Source organism: Pocillopora damicornis, chromosome 2 (assembly GCF_964200805.1).
Source record: "Pocillopora damicornis chromosome 2, jaPocDami1.2, whole genome shotgun sequence".
NCBI classification, from domain to species: domain Eukaryota; kingdom Metazoa; phylum Cnidaria; class Anthozoa; order Scleractinia; family Pocilloporidae; genus Pocillopora; species Pocillopora damicornis.
The window spans coordinates 19064436-19083514 of NC_142671.1; the positions used below are offsets into that span (position 1 = coordinate 19064436).

Here is a 19079-nt window from a genome sequence, read left to right on the forward strand (position 1 = left end):
ATTTCTTCGAGGATTTGGTGACGCCCGTAATGAATATGTTTTTAATGTATTTCCTTATATATTTATGTATTTGTTTGTTTCCATGTATCATCCTCGAAGACCTCTGCCATTACCAACGTTCTTTGCCATCCCTTTTAAAAAATCTAAAAGATCACGCAATCAATTTGATGTCAAACTGCCTTTAATAGAAACTGAAAACACTGGCAACGAGTCGCTGTGTGAGAGGAATAATATGCCCGATAGGTAAAACTAGTAAAACTTAGTACCAAACGTTTCGTCTCACCAAAAGAAGGTTTCTAAAGTTTCATTATTTAAAAGTGTCTGTTACTCGATCAGCTACTCTAGTCCGTGATTTGATAAAAAGCTAATTACTAAAAACCAAAGAGGAACGTTTTTAAGTCTAGAATGCAAAATATCAACTCCTTTACGGAGCGTTCAGTCAATCAATTTCCTCGACTATAGAACTGTATCTATTGGGGGTTGGCCTTGCACCCGAAGGTCCACCGCAGTAGTTGTTTTCCCGCCCTTGTTCCGGGGTCTCCTGTCCTTGTACCTTGGACATGACTGGTGAACACACTTGCTGTAGATCTCTTTGCTTTTCTTCATACTCCTCTTTTTCAGCTTCTTGATTGCGTTGCAACCAAGCAATCACTTCTTGTGCCTTGTCCTTCGCTATCTTCTTATCTATAGGATCAAGCTTGTGATCATTTTTCGGATCTTCTACAGCTTGTTTGACTTGGTGCGCATAGCCCTCCAGGTTGTTTTTTGCATTTACCTTGTCGCGTTTCTTCTCGTCTTCTTCCTTGTACTGCTCCGCTTCAGCCACCATGCGATCGATGTCCGTTTTGGACAGCCTTCCCTTGTCGTTGGTGATAGTGATGTTGTTGCTCTTCCCAGTGCTCTGATCCTTGGCGGAAACAGTTAAGATCCCGTCGGCATCAACATCGAAGGAGACCTCGATCCTGGGCACACCTCGTGGTGCAGGGGGGATTCCTTTCAGATCAAATCGTCCCAGTAGATTGTTGTCTTTGGTGAAGGCACGCTCTCCTTCAAACACCTGGATGGTAACGGCTGTTTGATTGTCTGAGTAAGTTGAGAACTCTTCCTTAGAAACTTGCGCTGGAATCTTTGTATTGCGTTGAACTATAGTGGTCATTACCCCACCGGCGGTTTCAATCCCGAGACTTAAGGGTGCAACGTCGAGCAGCAGGATATCACTGAGTTCGGAACTTCTGTTTCCGGACAAGACCGCTGCCTGGATAGCGGCACCATACGCCACGGCCTCGTCAGGGTTGATTGATTTGTTCAGCTGTTTTCCTTCGAAGAATTCTTCTAACAGACTCTGAATCTTTGGGATTCTTGTAGATCCTCCAACGAGAACTACGTCATGCACTTTGCGTTTGTTAAGCTTCGCATCTTTAAGGGCAGTTTCCACTGGGTCGAGGCATGAGCGGAACAGATCCATACAGAGCTCTTCAAATTTGGCACGGGTTATTCTGGAGTAGAAATCAATTCCCTCGAACAGTGAATCGATCTCTATATTAGCTTGGGTTGCAGACGACAGAGTTTTCTTGGCTCTTTCGCATGCGGTCCTCAGGCGACGCAAGGATTTCGGGTTGGTCTTGAGATCCTTCTTGTTTTTCTGCTTGAAATCTGACACAAAATAGTCCACCATGCGGTTGTCGAAATCTTCTCCACCAAGATGTGTGTTGCCAGCTGTGGAGAGAACCTGGAAGAAGGAACCTTCGTCGATAGTTAGCACAGAGACGTCAAAGGTCCCTCCACCAAGGTCGAAAATCAACACGTTCTTTTCGCCGCTGAGGTTTTTCTCCAAACCGTACGCGAGGGCGGCGGCAGTGGGCTCATTAATGATTCTCTTGACATTCAGCCCTGCTATTGTTCCAGCATCTTTGGTGGCCTGTCGCTGTGAATCGTTGAAGTATGCTGGTACTGTGACAACAGCATCATGAACGGTCTGGCCCAGGTAAGCTTCGGCTATCTCTTTCATCTTGGTTAGGACCATGGCACTGATTTCCTCCGGCGTAAAATTTTTCGCCGCGCCTTTATACTGCACGCGGATTTTGGGTTTCCCATTCTCGCTGACTACTTCGAAGGGCCAATTTTTTCTGTCGGATTGAACCAGGGGGTCGTTGAATTTCCTACCAATAAGTCTCTTGGCGTCAAAGATTGTATTGTTTGGGTTAAGAGTTGCTTGATTCTTGGCCGCATCTCCTATCAAGCGCTCCGTTTCATTGAAGGCGACATAGCTCGGGGTCGTTCGGTTTCCTTGATCGTTGGCGATAATCTCAACTTTACCGTGTTGAAATACTCCAACGCAGGAGTAAGTTGTTCCAAGGTCGATACCAATCGGGAGAGCCAACTCGTCTGACATCTTCTCTAGTTTCTAATGATTTTTTTCAAGTCTTAGTTATTGCCGAGTTTTTTCAGTATCGACAAAATTTGAACCTCGTCACAAAACGATCTCCGATTTATATCACTGATCCGAAAAAACCGTGCATAAGTTTCCTAAAATAAATAAATCATTTTGCCTGCGTCATTTTTTGGATAACAGCCAAATAAATTTATTTTGTTTTTGGTTAATTAACAATCAGTGGTCGGGATAATTTTCTTATTTTAACAAAGCACTCGACGATGCTAAAGTCATTCCGTTTTCGGTCTCCGTTTCAGTTCCTGCGCGAGCGCACATGGTTTGCTTTAGCCATGAGAGAAGAACTTTGCTTATTTCCCATTAAGGTGGAGTTATGGATTGTATGAATATAAGTAAAAATTAAAGGAGTCTTTTCTGCCGAATTTCTCCCAATTTTTTCTCTCGCTCCAGCCTCCCTCCTCATCTCGATTGGCGTGGGTGGCTACGTGGTGTATGATAAGCCACGTATGTACCTAAACCAACATGGCCGCAGCGAAGTCAACTCTCTTAGTTTTAGGGATACTGGTTCATATCATCTATCTTGCGTCCATATTCGATATTTATTTTACTTCTCCCCTAGTTCATGGCATGACCCCTTACCAATCGACTCTAAAGGCGCCCGCAAAGAGGTTGGTTTTATTTGTTGCCGACGGATTACGAGCAGACAAATTTTATGAACTTGATGAACGCGGAAAAACTCGCGCACCATATTTAAGAGATTTGATCGAAACAAAAGCCAGTTGGGGTGTTTCTCACACACGAGTACCTACAGAGTCTCGGCCTGGACATGTGGCCCTCATTGCTGGGTTCTACGAAGATGTCAGCGCCGTGGCCAAAGGTTCGTGATAAAGTTGCTTGTTGTCTTAACAAATATAATCACGTCTTATGCTCAATTTTTAGAGAGAGTATAACTTTTCTTACGAGCCCAAGGTTTTCAAAGAAATAACTGTTATTTGGAGTGATGTCCATAATCCAGCAATAGATTTAAATCAAGAAGCTCTTTGATCTCACGTCCTCTTTTACTTTTAGTTATGAGAACCTCCCGTGAATAAGATCTATGATTGGACTATGAAAATAGCAGTTGCTTTCGAAACCAACTTTGGGAAAATTGAAACTAGATACTTCTAGTATGTTCTTCTGACAAGCAATTTCATTATTATTTCTTATTCTGTATTGATGAAGACTCGGCCCTTGTTAGTTTGGCAAATGATATATCATTTGCATATCTTTACTGTAGGTTTATGACGCTCAGGACCTTTTAGAAATGAGAAGCTCAGTTTCTGAGAAAATTGAAACTTTACCCATTTGGTTTTCCCCAAAGGAGAAAAATCTAAGGTTAGGTATGACTTAAGTTGTTTTGCAATTTTGCTTTCAGTGTGTAATATGTTATAATTAGACTGATTTCAATCTCCTGTTGATAAATTTTGTGGCTCCTATACCCATATTTGGCGTGAGTGAACTTTGTTACTTTTTCTTTCCAAAATTATTGAAAGCAATTAAATAAATTCAGAATCTATGCAAGTTACTGAGCTTATAGGTTTGCTTTAGGATGATAACATAAATGAGCTGCAATTATAAGAATATGGAGATGGACTTTCTATTTACTTGTATAATAAAAATAGCGTTAATTCCAGTTTTACCGCAATTTCTGGTTGATTTCATGCTAGTAATCTGTTAATTTTTCCACAAACAGTTGTTAGTACAGGTTATAGGAAGGTGCAAGTAATACACTAATTTTTAAAGCTTCCTGTATAGTTTTTAAACTATAAGCCAGAAGAAACAGAGATGATAATAAGATCCATTAAAGATACCCATCAAAAGACCTGTGCAATAACTCATTTATTTTGCACAGATTGCTCAGTATTATAAGAGACTTTTAAGACTTTTTTAAAAGATATCTTCAAAACTCAATAACAAAAGCTTTTATCTTGTTTGTACTCTTACTTTCTTACCTTGTCAATTTCTCAGCTTGTTTCTTTGTTTGGTTTAAAAAACAATTGAAGCGATTTCTTCAACTCATAGATCTTGAGATATCGATTTCTTTTGAAAGAAGATTTTTACAACTGGTATCATTCTCAATGAAACATTGAAAGCAAGAAGTGTGAAAATTTATTAATTGCATGCTCAAGGATATCATGTCAACAAAAGCAATGGAGGAACTTTGTGTGAGTTGACAATTTTCTTTTATTTTTGGGTGCGGATTATCTGCCAGTGCGGCCCGAAATCTGTTGAAATTTTTTCTCATTATTGCAAAAATTAACCTATACAGGTAATCAGCTGTGTAGGTAAATAACCAGAAATTACAGTAAATTTATGATGGACAGAACTTTACACTTGATATTAAGCAAACACTTAACAATATATTGAATTGTTCAGTGGGGAGCATTGATATTTCTGTGTAATCCTTTAAATCCTAAGATCTGATTATTAATTCTCCCCTCTAGCTACTACAAATTTCCTTGTAAATTAGGTATAAGAATTTGGTGTTAGACAAGGCAGCAACTTTAACATGATAAGTTTGTGTATTCTCACTACCTGTTTGCGGGATCATGTATGGATAATGGAAGGAGAATTTACATATCAATTACTTCTGGGAGTCAAAGATTTAACTTGTTGTCCAAACTCCATAGACCCATTTTGTTTTCCTCCAAAATACTATCATGGATATTATGAATGGATGCAAATACAAAACTTGTATGTGTTTATGATCTTTTCTTTCAAACAAGTGTTGATTCCATTTCTTTTCTCCTCAGTGGACTCGCATTTTGAAAATTTTGCCTTCCAATGAAAGAAGTGTTCTTGGACAAGTTGCTCAAAATGATAATATGGGACTCAAGCAATTTAAATCAAGAATTCAGAATTTGTTGTTTAGTGTTACATACCTGACCAACCAGAGCAAATAAACAAATTCTTATCAAGTAGGATTTTATGTTCCAGCTTCCAGTTAAATAATAAAAAAAAAAGAAAACAGCCGTCTTTTAGCTATTCCCACCCATATTCCAAAACTTGGGCTTCCCCCTTGAGTCAGTCTTTTCCCTCCTAGAAGTGATCAACAAGTATTTTTTCCTAACAATATCTTAACCTAGTCAAGCAGACAGGTAATCAGAAGAAAGAAAAGCATAATAAACAAGGGAATTTTGTTCAATTGAACACCAAATTCTCAAAGGGAAAGTTATTGGAAATGTATAGCAGACAGTAGGGAGAACTGATGTTGAGATTGTGGTTGTAGAAGGCCTAGTTTACCCCTTCTCTCCCCTTTACATGTATATACCAACCATGCAGGCTAGAGGTTGGCTAGAGTTACTTTGATTTTGATGGATGTCACTATCAAAACTCTTCAAATGATTTTAAAAAAAATTATTTTCAGCATATTAAAGAGATTTTGATGGAGGCCTCAAACCACATTGTTTGAATCAAACATTAAAAATCTGAGTTTTGACAAATCGATGGCATCAGTAGGGATAATATTATCCCAGATGATGCCATTGATTTAAACAGTAGTTAACCCTTTACGCCCAAAGGTCTGTAGTGTTTCCTAAGGTGCAGAGAAGGAGGATTTGTTTGACAATCAAGAGCTTCTTTATTTGGTGATAATTTCCTTTATTCAGAAGTGATGTTGCAAGGAGAATGAGAAGCTAGTCACTCTTAGGGAGTCAAAGAGTTAAGGCCTCTCCCAAATTACAATTCTATTTTTACTGCTATGGATTACTCACCACACTATATGTTGCTTCCTTTTTCTAGGTTGGAAAGAGAACCCAGTGGAGTTTGATTCTACCTTTAATGAAAGCAGATACACATGGTCTTGGGGAAGCCCTGATATCCTGCCAATGTTTGCCAAGGGAGCCAGTGGAAACCATGTTTTTACATCCATGTATGAAGATGTTGCAGAAGACTTTGCAAATGAGGATGCTGCTAAGCTTGATACTTGGGTGTTTAATGAAGTAAGAAAGTTCTTTAGTGCTTCAATGAATAATGAAACTTTGAAGAGGATGCTTCATGAAGAGAAAATTGTTTTTTTCTTTCACCTTCTAGGTAAGTGCTTTCCATAAATACCACTAGGTTTCTTAAAGATGTGGCATTGTTCACTGCTCCTGCACTTCTTACCTGTAAGATACAAAGTATCTGGTTTTTTTTGTGTTTTGTTTTTTGTTTTTGTTTTGTTTTGTTTTGTTTTTGTGATTAAGTAGTTGTAAAGTAGTTTCACACAATGTTTCTTTCAAGACCTTTGAATACCCATTAGTGGTATGGTGCTTTCTCAAGTGTAGTATTTATAGAAATAAAGGGGGCTAGTTTATAAAGAAACTGTGGTTCTGCATTGGTAGGGAGTATAACAAGATAAATTGTCTTAAAGTATTCATCAGGATTATGACTGGGAAACTGCACAAATAGTCATTTATCTTTCTTTCTTCCTTATGTGTACCAACACTTAAACTTTCATGAAATATTTTGTTTAAAAACTAATGAAGACAGCTTGGAGTGTCACTGGATTTTAAAATTGTACACTTAACACTAGATGATAACCACTTCATGATTCAGAGGGTTCTTAGGCATTGCCATTTCATATTTTTGGTAATTAATGAATTTACCCACCTTTAGGAGCAGCATAGTTTTGTGAAAAATGCTATATCAAATCAAGTCTACCTACATTTTATCAGTATAAGTATTGTTTGACTTTTATGATTGTTTTCAGGAATTGACACCAATGGCCATGCACACAGACCAACCTCCCAAGAGTATCTTAGGAATATTGCTGTTGTGGACAAAGGGATAAAAGACATGGAAAATTTAATTGAAGAATTTTATGGTCATGATCATCGAACAGCATTTGTGTTGACAGCTGATCATGGGATGACTAACTGGGGGTCCCATGGGGCAGGACATCCTCACGAAACACTGACTCCCTTAGTAGCTTGGGGAGCTGGTGTACAAGGACCAATGGCTCCTGCACAAGGTGTTGATATTGCCGAGGAGACAATCAAGTGGAATCTTGGTCATCTGAAAAGAATAGATGTCAATCAAGCTGATATTGCACCACTGATGACTTCTCTGATTGGTGGGTTTGTATTTAACAACATCCATCAGCTTAAACAGCTCTTTTTTTTTATAAAAGAATAATTTCATTTTCTTGTTTTCCATTGACTCAACAAGTAAATAAAAACACAGCATGAAGTAAGCTTTTTGCACAGTATGATCATTGCAAGTTATCCTAATTTTGCCACAGGATAAATCCTTCATCGACCTACTTTTTTCAGTCAAGATGGCTGTATATTGGGGTTGTTCCTCTGCTGAGCTTTCATTTACCATTATTTTTGTCTCTGTCAATAACTTGCCTATTATCCCGCAGCAGATAACACAGTTTATTTTCTGATCAGGTGTTCCATTTCCTCTGAACTCTGTGGGAATTTTACCATTGGACTATCTCAACAACTCTGAGCAATACCTTGCAGAAAACCTCTTCATGAATTCACAGCAGATTCTTGCTCAATATGATGTGAAAGAATTGTTCAGAAAGGAAACTTCTCTCTGGTTTCGGCCCTTCTCTTCCTTGGCAGGTATAATCCTTTTAGTTTATTCTGCAAGGGGTTGTTATTTTCTTAGTGCCAACATAAAAGGAGGCCCCAACAAAACGAAAAGGGGGTAAGTTTCCAAAGAAACTATGATGCTGCATCGGTGGAGGGTATAACAAGAAAATTTAGTTTTGAGCACTGAGTGGATAATGTAAATTTGCCACCTCAAAGAGTTTCTAGGCTGACCTTTCAAGAGTTAGTCCTTTGTCTGTACCAGATCAGCAACAATGTTAAAGGACTTATTTTAAAAAGTAAGAAACATTTCATAATAAATAATATGATGATACACCCCACACTCTCAATCGGCCCTCTCAGAAATCCCAAACCCCTAGCCCCATTCCCCCTCCCTCCCTACTCTCCCTCTGTGTGATTACTATACTGGTTCTTCTACAAATACCGATTGGAAATTGAGATGTTTTTCGTTTGTTGCTTTTGTCATATAGGTGCAAAGAAAACAGGAATGATTCGTGACATAAAAGAGTTCATGCGAGCCAAGAAGTATAAAGAAGCCGAGAGCCTAAGCAGAGGTCTAATCAATCTTGCATTAGAAGGACTCAATTACTACCAGAACTACGACAGGGTTTTCTTAAATTTAGTGGTTACTCTTGGATTTTTGGGATGGATATCGTGCATCATCATACAGATTGTCGAAGATCATAGTGAAGTCATCAAAGAGGCGTCCAAACTCGATAAAGGGAGTGTCCAGCCAATGGTGGAGACGGTGCCTTTAAACACCGCAACTTTGGTCCTCGCTTTTCTCGCACTAATTCTTTTGTTTATTCAAAAAGCGCCTTGGATGTATTACAGCTACTGCTTATTGCCCTTGGTGTTTTGGAACCGCATTGCCAAGAGACTTCACGTGGTCAAAGCGGCTTGGAGCTATATCCGTACAAAACAGTTGCAGCATAGAGTTCTGTTTACCTTCATGTTCGGTTGTTTCTCATTAGAGATTCTAGTCATGAGCTTCTTCAGGCGAGAGATTCTCTCTGTTGGTCTCATCTGTCTTGCTCTGTGGCCTTTCACCACTCAATTGTACAGAACTTGCAGGCTATCTGTAGCAGGTTGGTTGATCCTCAACTTCGCTCTCTCCGTGTTTCCTGTTCTTCCTGTTGTCGGACGTGAAGCCAACTATTTCTTGGTGACTGTGGCAGGATTCTTAACTTTAATCATTTTCTCGTCTCTGTTGTTTTACGTTTCCAGTGTGTCTTACTCACTTAGGACAGAATTAACAAAATCATGTAAAATCCTGCTCCCTCAAGCACTTCTCACGGGATTAGCAATTTATATCGTGAACAGTACAGCAGCGAGTCTACAACAAAAACTCGGACTCCCATTAGTAAACCAACTTGGTAGTTGGACTATTCTTATATCGTCTTTTCTGTTACCTCTGATCAACTCGAGTAATTTAACGGTCCGATTGTCGAGTATAGCTATAGCGTTTTCCTCATTATATATATTGATGAGTACTGCCTATGAAGGCCTGTTTTTGTTAGTCCTCTCGCTGCTAATGGGTGCATGGCTTTTGTCTGAGCACAAACTTTCTGGCAAAACCCTTGACGCGCTGTTAGAAACTCAACTAAGTAACGACAGCTCCACGAGCACTCATCAGCCAGCTTGGAAAGCGCTTACAAGAGGCATGGACACCCCTGTAACGAGAAAACTCACTCTAGAGGACCTTCGCTGCGCTTATTTCTTCGTGTTCTTTATCGTAGTGGCCTTCTTTGGAACAGGAAACATTGCTAGTATAAACAGCTTTGATCCCGCGTCCGTTTATTGCTTCCTGACTGTATTCTCGCCCTTCGTTATGGGAAGTTTACTGCTCTGTAAAGTGCTTATTCCGTTTGTGATTGTAGCATGTGCATTCGACGCAATACACGTGGTGCTCTCGATCCCAGTTCAAAGTCTAGTGTTGGTAGTGCTAGTGATGACGGATTTAATGGGACTGCATTTCTTTTACCTTGTGCAGGACAGCGGTAGTTGGCTAGACATTGGGACAAGTATCAGCCATTTTGTTATCATGATGGCCTTTATTATATTCTTGCTTCCAATATTCGGTCTGGCTAGGCTCTTCACAGGTGCGTCCTTAGCATTCAGGACGAGCAAGAAAATAGCCTAAAGGGCGGAACACACGAGCCGACAATGTGCTGCAGCAGGTCCCTCTCCAAATCGCCCCTTACGTACCGTTAGCACTGCCTGCAAAACGCGTCGTTGCGACTTGTTTTAAGGACAGAATGCTGTCACACGTAGCTAATTGTCGCTGAATGTGTTCTGACCGTCAATAGGCCACACCTGGTTCACTCAAACCTTAAGGAAATTTTAAGATATAACTGAGTAAGGTTAAATATTGAAATAGTAACTTATGACTAAAGAAACAAAAGGAACATGCATGTAGGAAAGCCAAAATTGGAATGAGAGGGCAAATTTCAAACGATTTGTCTGTGAGGATACTTGAAATACAAAGGACCAAAACCTTTCAAGTTTACACAGCCTTCTTGAAAGTTTTATCCTTAACACTCTGAAATCAAGACAGGTATCTACTTTGCCACATTAAACAAGAGGAGTCTAAACCTATCGAAAATTATCCGCATTTTAAACTAGGTCCTATAGCAAAAATGAAGAAACAACTCTGCAACGCATCGACGTTAAGTTTGATTAAGCATTTTTCCGTTCATCGCAATGAGTAACATGTAGAATAACCACCTCGGTCTTAATTCCAGTAGATTCATCGGACTTTCTATGTATTTGTTAGCGCTTCTGGGATTGCAAACCTGGTTTCAGTTAGTTAACCCTTTCACACTCAGGATCTCCTTAAGTAATTCTCCTTACTGTCTGTCATACAATTCTTACGATGTTAGTTTGGAGAATTTGGTACCGGATCAACTAATCATCCCCTAATTGGTATTTATCTTTGTTCTTATCATTCGCCTACTTGTTACTGTCTTGATGTCGTTCAGAGAAATTCTGTCATGGTCGCTCACGGGAGTAAGAGCCTTGTATGCTATATCATGTGACCAAGCATGGATATGGCTCAGTTTTTTCCTTTTTTTTAAGTTTTCTCTCAAACGTCACCTGAATTATCAACCGAACAGAGATTGTATGCCGCATCGTTGTGAATAAAGTATTATCAAATCCTGTCAATTCTGTTATGTAGGTACGCACGAAGCGAAAGATTTTAAAATCTTTTTACGAGATTTCCAAATCCACGTCATGGGCTGATTGTTTCCTCGTTTTCTATCCCACATTCTCCAATTCCCATAACTATTCTACCATTTGTAATATCAATCCCGAGCATGTGGTTGGTTTGATCGACACCTTTACGTACTGTCAACCAATAGGAAGGCGCTATTCCCACGAGTCGAACTTTTCCACAATCAACGCTGAAACTGTTAGAACAGTAGTCTGCTTGAACAGTGCCTTTGGTTGGCAACTCCTGCCTACAGATTAAGTCTTTAATAACCATGAAGCCATTATTCGAATTAACCAATCGTGATAATTTAACATACTGGAGCACGCGAGCTAAGCGTCTTGTTCATTGTAAAAAATATGCTGAAGTCGAAAATTTGCTGCTTCGTCTACCTAACAGTCCAGAATATCAGGAGAATGAAGAGATTATTCGGGCAAAAATTGCCCTAGCCTGGCATAGAAAAGACATCCAAGCGGTGTATAAGCTCATGGAGGTAGTTGGACCGTAATTGTTTACATTTTCGCTTTGATGTGGTACGCTGCGTTTTTTTTTTGTATCTTGCAGCAGTTGTAAGTTGTTAGTTTCGCGTTCTAATTTCTGCTTGGAATTTGTTCATATCCAGGAAGGGACATTCTCTCAAGGCGACGATCTTATTGAAATATGGGACGAAGCTCATGTTTATGAAGCAAAAGCGAGAACTGCAGTCCAAAGATTTCGCGTGCGACAAAGGTTTGTTTGACAATTTAGTTTATTGGTCTCAGCTTGTTGAAGGCACCTAGTAATAAAATTGAAGTGCGACCTTCACGGTACATCTTCGAGTTCAAAAGAAAAAGCGATAATGATACTAGAGTTTGATTTATTTGAGAGATACTCTAAAAGATTCTGGAAAGTGACTGTGGGGGTTTTTCACATTTGATAGGTTTCTTCATATTCTCTATTTACATATAGACTTTGATAAGGCCGTTAAGGATTTTACTTCGTTTCTATCATCTTTAAGAAAAAAAGGAAATAGTCGTGTGTGAATTTCAGTTTAGAAGTGATATAAATCGGCGCAGAACCTTTCCGTCTCCAAGGTATGTCGCACAGCTTTGATCGAGATATAGATTAACCCTAGAGGAATCGAATTACTTAAAAAAATGGAAGCGTAAATGAGGACGAGCATAGTAAAATATAAATGGTGTATTCATCAGCCAAAGGTCCAATTTTTATACCGTCTGTAATACTTCTCGACAAGGAAGTGAAGAAAAGTTAGAGTACTGTACACTTGATTTGTCATTTTTATTTGCAGTAACTAATTTTCGGATTATCTTCTTGATTTATCATTTTACCTGAGTAATTTGCGTTTATATCAGCCGATATGTCGACAATAGCTCGAAGCTCACAGTGTCCCTCGAGCTTCGCTCTCGGAAAATTGTTTGCATCTCGGAACAGATAATGTCTTTGAACAAATATCCGTGCATATTTTCGCGCCAAATGGAAGCTACTGTGTCTATTAACCTCAATATTTTTGCAACGCGCAGGTAAAATTTTTACAACTAATTTGCTTTTCTTTTTTTTTTTTTTTGCGCGTGGGATGTTTACTTTGTATTGTTCTCTGATACGACTTTATGAACAAACAAACATATCATTTATACAGTAACAATAGCTAAACAAGGTTTCATCTTGAACTAAATTTTCAACGAATTCTTTATCGTAGTTGGGCCTGTTTACATGGAGGTGGGGGACCTAGGTAGGTGAGGTAACCCGCTTAGCTGTGGTCGAAAAATAAAACGCGTTTACATGCAATCTTACAACCCCGGGGTGCTGGGGTGAGGTTTCTTGAGGTTGTTGTTGCGCTTGCATTTAAGGAGTTTGAGCAGAGGCGTCCCAAGCTCACGTCTCGAGAAACACGAAAGATTAATTCTCGAACACATATGTATTTATTCATGAAAGCGTCACGCGTTGTGTTACGCGGTGTTTGGTTTCGCAAGGAACTATTGACTTAATACGTTATACGGAATAGTTTGGGAAACCAAATATGGTCGATTTACAACGCTAAATATTCTGAAATGTGAACATTTTACACTCCTTGTGTGTCCGTTGCGGTTTGTGGTGATTTCTGCCAGGAGACGGCTAGGAAATGTGCAAAGATTTAAAAATACATGTTTCGCTTTTGAGCTTTTTGCCATGAATGCGACCCCGTCTAGGCGGGTTACCCCACCTTGAACGTTTACGTGGCAAATTGTCACCCCAGCTGACAGGGTTACCCTACCTGGCAGACTAGGCGACCCGCCAAGGCGGGTCACCCACCCATCATGTAAACGTGATCAAAATAAAATAAGAAATTATATGGACAGGCGGGTGACCCCACCTAGGCGGGTTACCTCACCTACCTGGGGTCCCCCACTTCCATGTAAACAGGCCCTTAGAGTATAGCAGAAGCACCTTCGATCAGGTGGTGAGTTTAGACCAATCGTAGACGGGCAAAGAACTTGATGGATTATAATAATTAACATGCCATAGTCTTACAGTAAAGCACTTCCTTTGTTCGTGTGGTACACGGGATGTTTTCCCTTAACTTGAATCTGATGAACTTAACGGATCGAATAGCAGATAGACTGTTCTATGATACCGTGAAAAACTTGCATCATGTACGGAGAAGCAAAAGCAGGACATATGTAGCTTGTCCATGAAGCTATAGTGCCAGAACCTAAGCCGGCGAGCCATAGTAATTACTTTTTTTCTTTCCTGGTGGTGGGTACTCTTAGAACGGTTATCTCTTCACAACGGAAACGTCCATTTAAGTGGGACGACAACCATTAGATATGAATAGAGCTGTTCTACCCATTCAATAATGGATACAAAAATTGTTGCATTACTTCCTCTTCCACCCTACAAATGCCAGTCCTCTGCAGCGGCCACCCTCACAATTTCCAAGGTGGCAGTTATGGAGAGGTTCGCCTGTATCATGAATTCCGTTATAATAATCAAGGGGACACTGAAAGAGATCCTGGTATGCGTTTTACCCGCTTTTCATACCATAAAAACAACCTGCCTTCTCTCACTTCCTCCTCCCCTCCTCTCCCCTCCCACTTAGTTGACAGTGAAATGCTTGTAAGTGCCCCCACCCCACACTCAAACTGGACAATTACATTATGTACCCTACCACGCACCAGCTTACGGCTAACGGACAAGTCGAGGTTTAGAAATCCTTGATTTACTTGTAATCTACAGGTTCCCACCTCCGCGGAGCATCTGCCCTTCAGGTTTTCGCAAGAAGAAAGGAATTCCCAGAGAAACCTATAAAGCACTACAGGCGTGGCTCATGCAACGCATCAGGAATCCCTACCCTGACTCAACTGAGAAACTTATGTTAGCTGAGCAGCACGGAATTACTTTAGCTCAGGTAGCGTATCAGGGTAAAAAAGAGAAAGAAAAACATTAATCAGAGAATTGAAAATTCCATAACATCAGAAAGGACTCTGCGTTTAGGTTTCCCTAGAAAACTTAAAAGGGCTACGTCACTATTAGTCTACTTCCTATTAGGCATGTCAATGGATGTGTTACGTGACTTCCCAATTAGGGCAGCGGAGCCGTACAGATTTAATATCAATTTTTGTTTAGCATGAAGTACGTATGACGAATGAAAGAGAACTATACGAAAAAAACCCAATTCACCACAGATTATCCTCCGAGATCGCAATTACAATATTTTCTGGGGGAGAATGGCCTCAGACACCCCAAAAAACTCGCGCTCCTGAGGCTAGTTTTCAAGCCCTCCCAGTAGATAGAAACAAAAAGTAGTTAACATAAAAAACAAGAAGAAACAAGGATAGCTAAGGATGGAGAAGATTAAAGCTTGGGGCAAACAATGAACTTGAATAATTTTTTTTTTAGAAATTCATTAAATTTAAATTTGTTCGATGTTCAAGCCGTGACCTATCCCTGGGCACGCCAATTGATACAACATCAGCCTTTCTCCCTCGGTGACATAATGAAACTATCCTCGAATTGCGTAAACCCAAACAAGCGATTTGAAACACTTTTGGTGAAAACAAATATAATCGAAAGAATCAAGAAAACTTTGGAACCGTTTCTGTTATTTTCGTTTAAGCTAAAGACCTGGTTTGCCAACGCCCGAAGACGTCTCCGAAACCGCCACTTATTAAAATATCCCAAAAAGAAGAAGAAGAATCTTTGGCAGAGAAAAACACTACAGAAAACGAGAAAAGACGTCGCCATATCAGAGAGAAGCGCATCTGCTTTATCTCTCAATGCAGCTCAAGGGCAGAAACAACCTCAAAGGTATCAAGCAATCGCAACTATGTTGGCTGTAACTTTTGTTGTTTAAAAAGTCGGTTGTATTGGTGCAATGAAACACATCGCACATTCCATCTGAAAATGTAATAATTAGAACTATTCACCGAAGTGAAGGTGGCTAGTTTTTGACAAAGCGGCGAGGTAAACATCCACCCCTAGCCGCCGTCACACTGAGGTGAATCGTTGCGTCAGTATGTACTAAAGAAGTGAGATAATATAGCACAAAAGGATAATTTTAACTCATCTATTCCTGCAAAATTTACGGGCGCAAATTCCGTGAGAGTTGCTTGGAGGCGAATATCAAAGGATATACGGAGTAGCCAATCAGAGCGCGCCTTAAACGCTATCTGCCGTTTTAGTATATACTAAACATTGAAATATGTGGCGTAGGTTTAGCAACAGGAAATAACCCAACAGTTTTTTAATGTGAATTTAGAAGAAGACAAAACAAGTAGGAAAAGCGACAAGAAAACATGTCTTACAGTCGTAACAGCGCTGAAGAGGCAACTCTTGACTAGCAAGGTAATTTGGTACTCTCAACTGAATCGTAGATAACGTAAATTGGTTACCGTTAAGAGTGTTAAAGCTGACATTCAAGCGTGAGCACTTCGTCAGAGTGCAGGGAGACATTCTCCATTCGCTCTGACGAAGGGCTAGCACTCGAAACGTCCGCTTTGAAACTCTTAACGGTGGCCAATTTACGCTATCAACTCAGTTGATAATACCAAATAACTGCACGACAGTTTCCTAAGAAACTTACCCTCCTCATTCAACTCTTGACTAAGTTCGAGGTTAATCCTGATTAGTTGAAAAATCTGCCTGCTTGTTCTAACTGGCTAAACGACTTTGTCGATGTCAGCCTCCGCGCATAAGTCCTATACGACTCAGATTTTATAAACTAAAGTATTAAAAAGAACTTCCGAGTTCTAGATACCCTCAATTTCAAAATGGGGCTAAGTGCTAAAAATAACTTTGTAAATGAATAACATTTGCAGCGAGTAAAAAAGTCATTTTCTTGTTACAAGCCTTCAACTTACTCTCACTTTGAGACAGAAGCTGTGAGATGGCTCACTGGAAAGCTTTTTGTCACCCACAGATTTCAAATCGCTGATATAAAGAGTCAAGTTATGTGGAATAGTATCATGACTGACTTTCCAGGAGTGTCCATGGTGAACGGTATTCCACAATTTGCTGCGCCTTTTGTTCCTGTCAACGTTACCGTTCCCTATCAGTTGTCATGGTTACCCGCTGTACACCCTACTGCATTCTTGCCGGTTCAGTTTCCATGGTCACCCTCTTACGATCAGTCTGATAGGTGGAATCGTTGTTAAGAGAGTTTGCGAAGAGTGCCTGGCGGAATCATGCGGCTTGCGTTATGATCACGAAGAGAAAGAACAATTTTAGTTGACGAATGGCGAAGGTTTACATAGAATACAATGTTCCGCCTAGCCTGCGAGTTGTTGGACGCGCGTTTCTCCGCTGGTGTGAAGAATTGAGACGAGTCGGGGCGAGTTTTTTCGGGGTCAAGGCCTCATACTTCCCGCGAGCGAAGAAACACACGAGGCGTGGCCCTGCTCGCAGGCTACGTTCCCCCTTACTTCCTGTCTTATAATTTGTTGGTATACATCTTACGGTGCTTTCGGTAATTGTTGAAGTGAATATAGGTCCTTTCATAATCAATGATCGTTCAGTTTTATAGGCTTTTTTTTTGGCAGTTTTAAATCTAAATATTCGTTCATCAGTCCCTCAAAAGCTGTCTCGAGCCAGAATAACCGCGGTAGCATGATGGACAGTCTTGACCACAGTTCGTTAAAAAAAATTCATGTCGAAATGGAAATTGATATTTTACTGTTTTAAATCGTTGTGTTTCTTTGTTTCTTTATTCTTAAAAGTAAGAGCAGAGTTGTAATAGGTGCCAGTATAGAGGAGAGCCAATCAGAATCGAGTATATAGCCTACGTGACTTGAATTGATTGCCGGATTTTCCAGATTCCATTCTATCATTTCCAGGCACCTCCGTGGTTTTAAATCCGGAAATCCGGCAATCTGATTGGTCAATTCAAGTCACGTGTGCTATTTACTCGATTCTGATTGGCTCTCCTCTATATTGGCACCCATTACTACTGAGCACAGGGTCGAGTTTTTTTTCTTTATTACAGAGACTGTTAAATGTAAATTGACCGAGGATTGAAACTTGGTGTAGTTACAGTTTACATTTTGTTAGCTTTGCGTGTTAGTATGGTAAATAGACAGACGTTTGCGTCATCTTTGTCTTTTTTCTTTCGTAACGGCCTTGTTATCTATCAGCATGATCTCGTGACAAGCAGACTGGTGCAGTGTTAGCCTGCTTGGCTGCGGAAAAAGCGGTAGGTGCGAGCGCAGGGCGCGTTTGTCAGGATCTTTTGATCTGAGTAGATTTAACGATCACGCTTCGCACTCGCATTACTTCCCCACCCCTTCCCCTGCTTTGTACGCAGGCCACATAGGATACAGTACACTGAGCATTATGTTTTCTCTCACTTCGTTGTCCGTGCGAAGTCTGAAAGAGGTTAGGGAGTCTTACTCGGTGACGTAACGGTTTATGATAGTCCCCGATTCACCGCGGCTTTGTGCTTAGAGCGCTGGAAGAATAGCCTCGAACTTTCTCGTGACTTAACGTTTGAAGTTTTATTAGCTCTTTTTAAAGACATTTGGATTGAGATAGTGGAGAAGAAGAGTGCTATCTTCGTTCAGGTCTTCTTTAAAGCCGTTAATTTACTTATTGGAGTGTCACACGCGAACACGTCGTTTTCTTTGCTATAGAAACTATCTTCGTTCCGACCGCTTGTCGACGGGAACTGCCTATTGTAAAAAAATACATATTTATTTGAAATTAACAGTAGAGTTACTTTTGAGAGCCATGATGCCTTTTTTTTTACGGCTTCCAGGACTTCCCTGTATGAATTATGAAATAGTTATCCATAAGGCCTGGAGACCCTGAGCTTGTCACCTTTCTACGGTCTAGTATACCTTGCCAGTGATGGCGATAGTCTGAGTATCTGGTGAGTGCCAATGCCATGGCAGCTATGAAAGGGGTTGGAGCAATGCACAGTTTCCACCCTTGTCCTCTTCCCTGAGCTTGAAAGCTGTGTAACTTTTTTTGGGCCGATCAATTAGAAGCTTCAACATCCCCCTCCCGGGCAATCCACGGGAATGGGACCGTGGAATCTTGCCTGGCCAGGGTGGGAAATTTGAACTGGAAGTGTCAAGACTCTCTAGAATAATTAAATTGTTGTATCCGTAAGTATGAAGGTCTTAAAGGTAAGCAGTTCACTTTTAGGTGCAAAGGGGTTAAGTTTCTAACGAAACTGTAGTGCTACGTCGGTGGAAGAGTACAACAGGGTAATTTAGTATTGTCAAATGAGTTGATAGCGTAAATTGGCCATCGTATTTAGCCAGGTAGGCCTGGCTTTAGCTTTCTGGCTTTTTTAGCTCATCGTCAGATCGAAGTTATCAACTCAGTTGATAATACTAGTTTACACTTTCGCGAGCGAATGGCTCGAAAGAAAAGGTCTACAAGGTCTAGCTTTCAAAGCTTGGTCAATGTGTGGAGAGACACGGTC

The 19079-nt window shown here is 40.3% G+C and overlaps 3 protein-coding genes across 4 annotated transcripts; 2 read left to right on the forward strand and 1 right to left on the reverse strand.

Annotated features, from left to right (window-relative positions):
* Window positions 1-163: 163 nt before the first annotated feature.
* Window positions 164-2527, reverse strand: LOC113667449 (heat shock 70 kDa protein 1). Its single transcript, XM_027183266.2, has one exon. The coding sequence runs from the start codon at window positions 2390-2392 to the stop codon at window positions 440-442; it is 1953 nt and encodes a 650-aa protein (XP_027039067.2). The 5' UTR covers window positions 2393-2527; the 3' UTR covers window positions 164-439.
* Window positions 2528-2881: 354 nt separating this feature from the next.
* Window positions 2882-11133, forward strand: LOC113667487 (GPI ethanolamine phosphate transferase 1). 2 transcript variants are annotated; one of them, XM_027183303.2, is made up of 5 exons: window positions 2882-3266; window positions 6170-6460; window positions 7119-7481; window positions 7801-7980; window positions 8439-11133. In XM_027183303.2, exons 1-5 carry the CDS (start codon window positions 2912-2914, stop codon window positions 10109-10111), a joined length of 2862 nt encoding a protein of 953 aa, XP_027039104.2. In that variant the 5' UTR covers window positions 2882-2911; the 3' UTR covers window positions 10112-11133. The 2 variants fall into 2 exon arrangements, with proteins under 2 accessions (XP_027039104.2, XP_027039105.2); XM_027183304.2 differs by lacking the exon at window positions 2882-3266 and adding an exon at window positions 3671-3763.
* Window positions 11134-11340: 207 nt separating this feature from the next.
* LOC149050192 (uncharacterized) lies at window positions 11341-17332 on the forward strand. Its single transcript, XM_089198706.1, has 5 exons — window positions 11341-11672; window positions 11802-11908; window positions 14393-14564; window positions 15273-15463; window positions 16575-17332. Exons 1-5 carry the CDS (start codon window positions 11454-11456, stop codon window positions 16807-16809), a joined length of 924 nt encoding a protein of 307 aa, XP_089054832.1. The 5' UTR covers window positions 11341-11453; the 3' UTR covers window positions 16810-17332.
* The last annotated feature ends 1747 nt before the right edge of the window (window positions 17333-19079 follow it).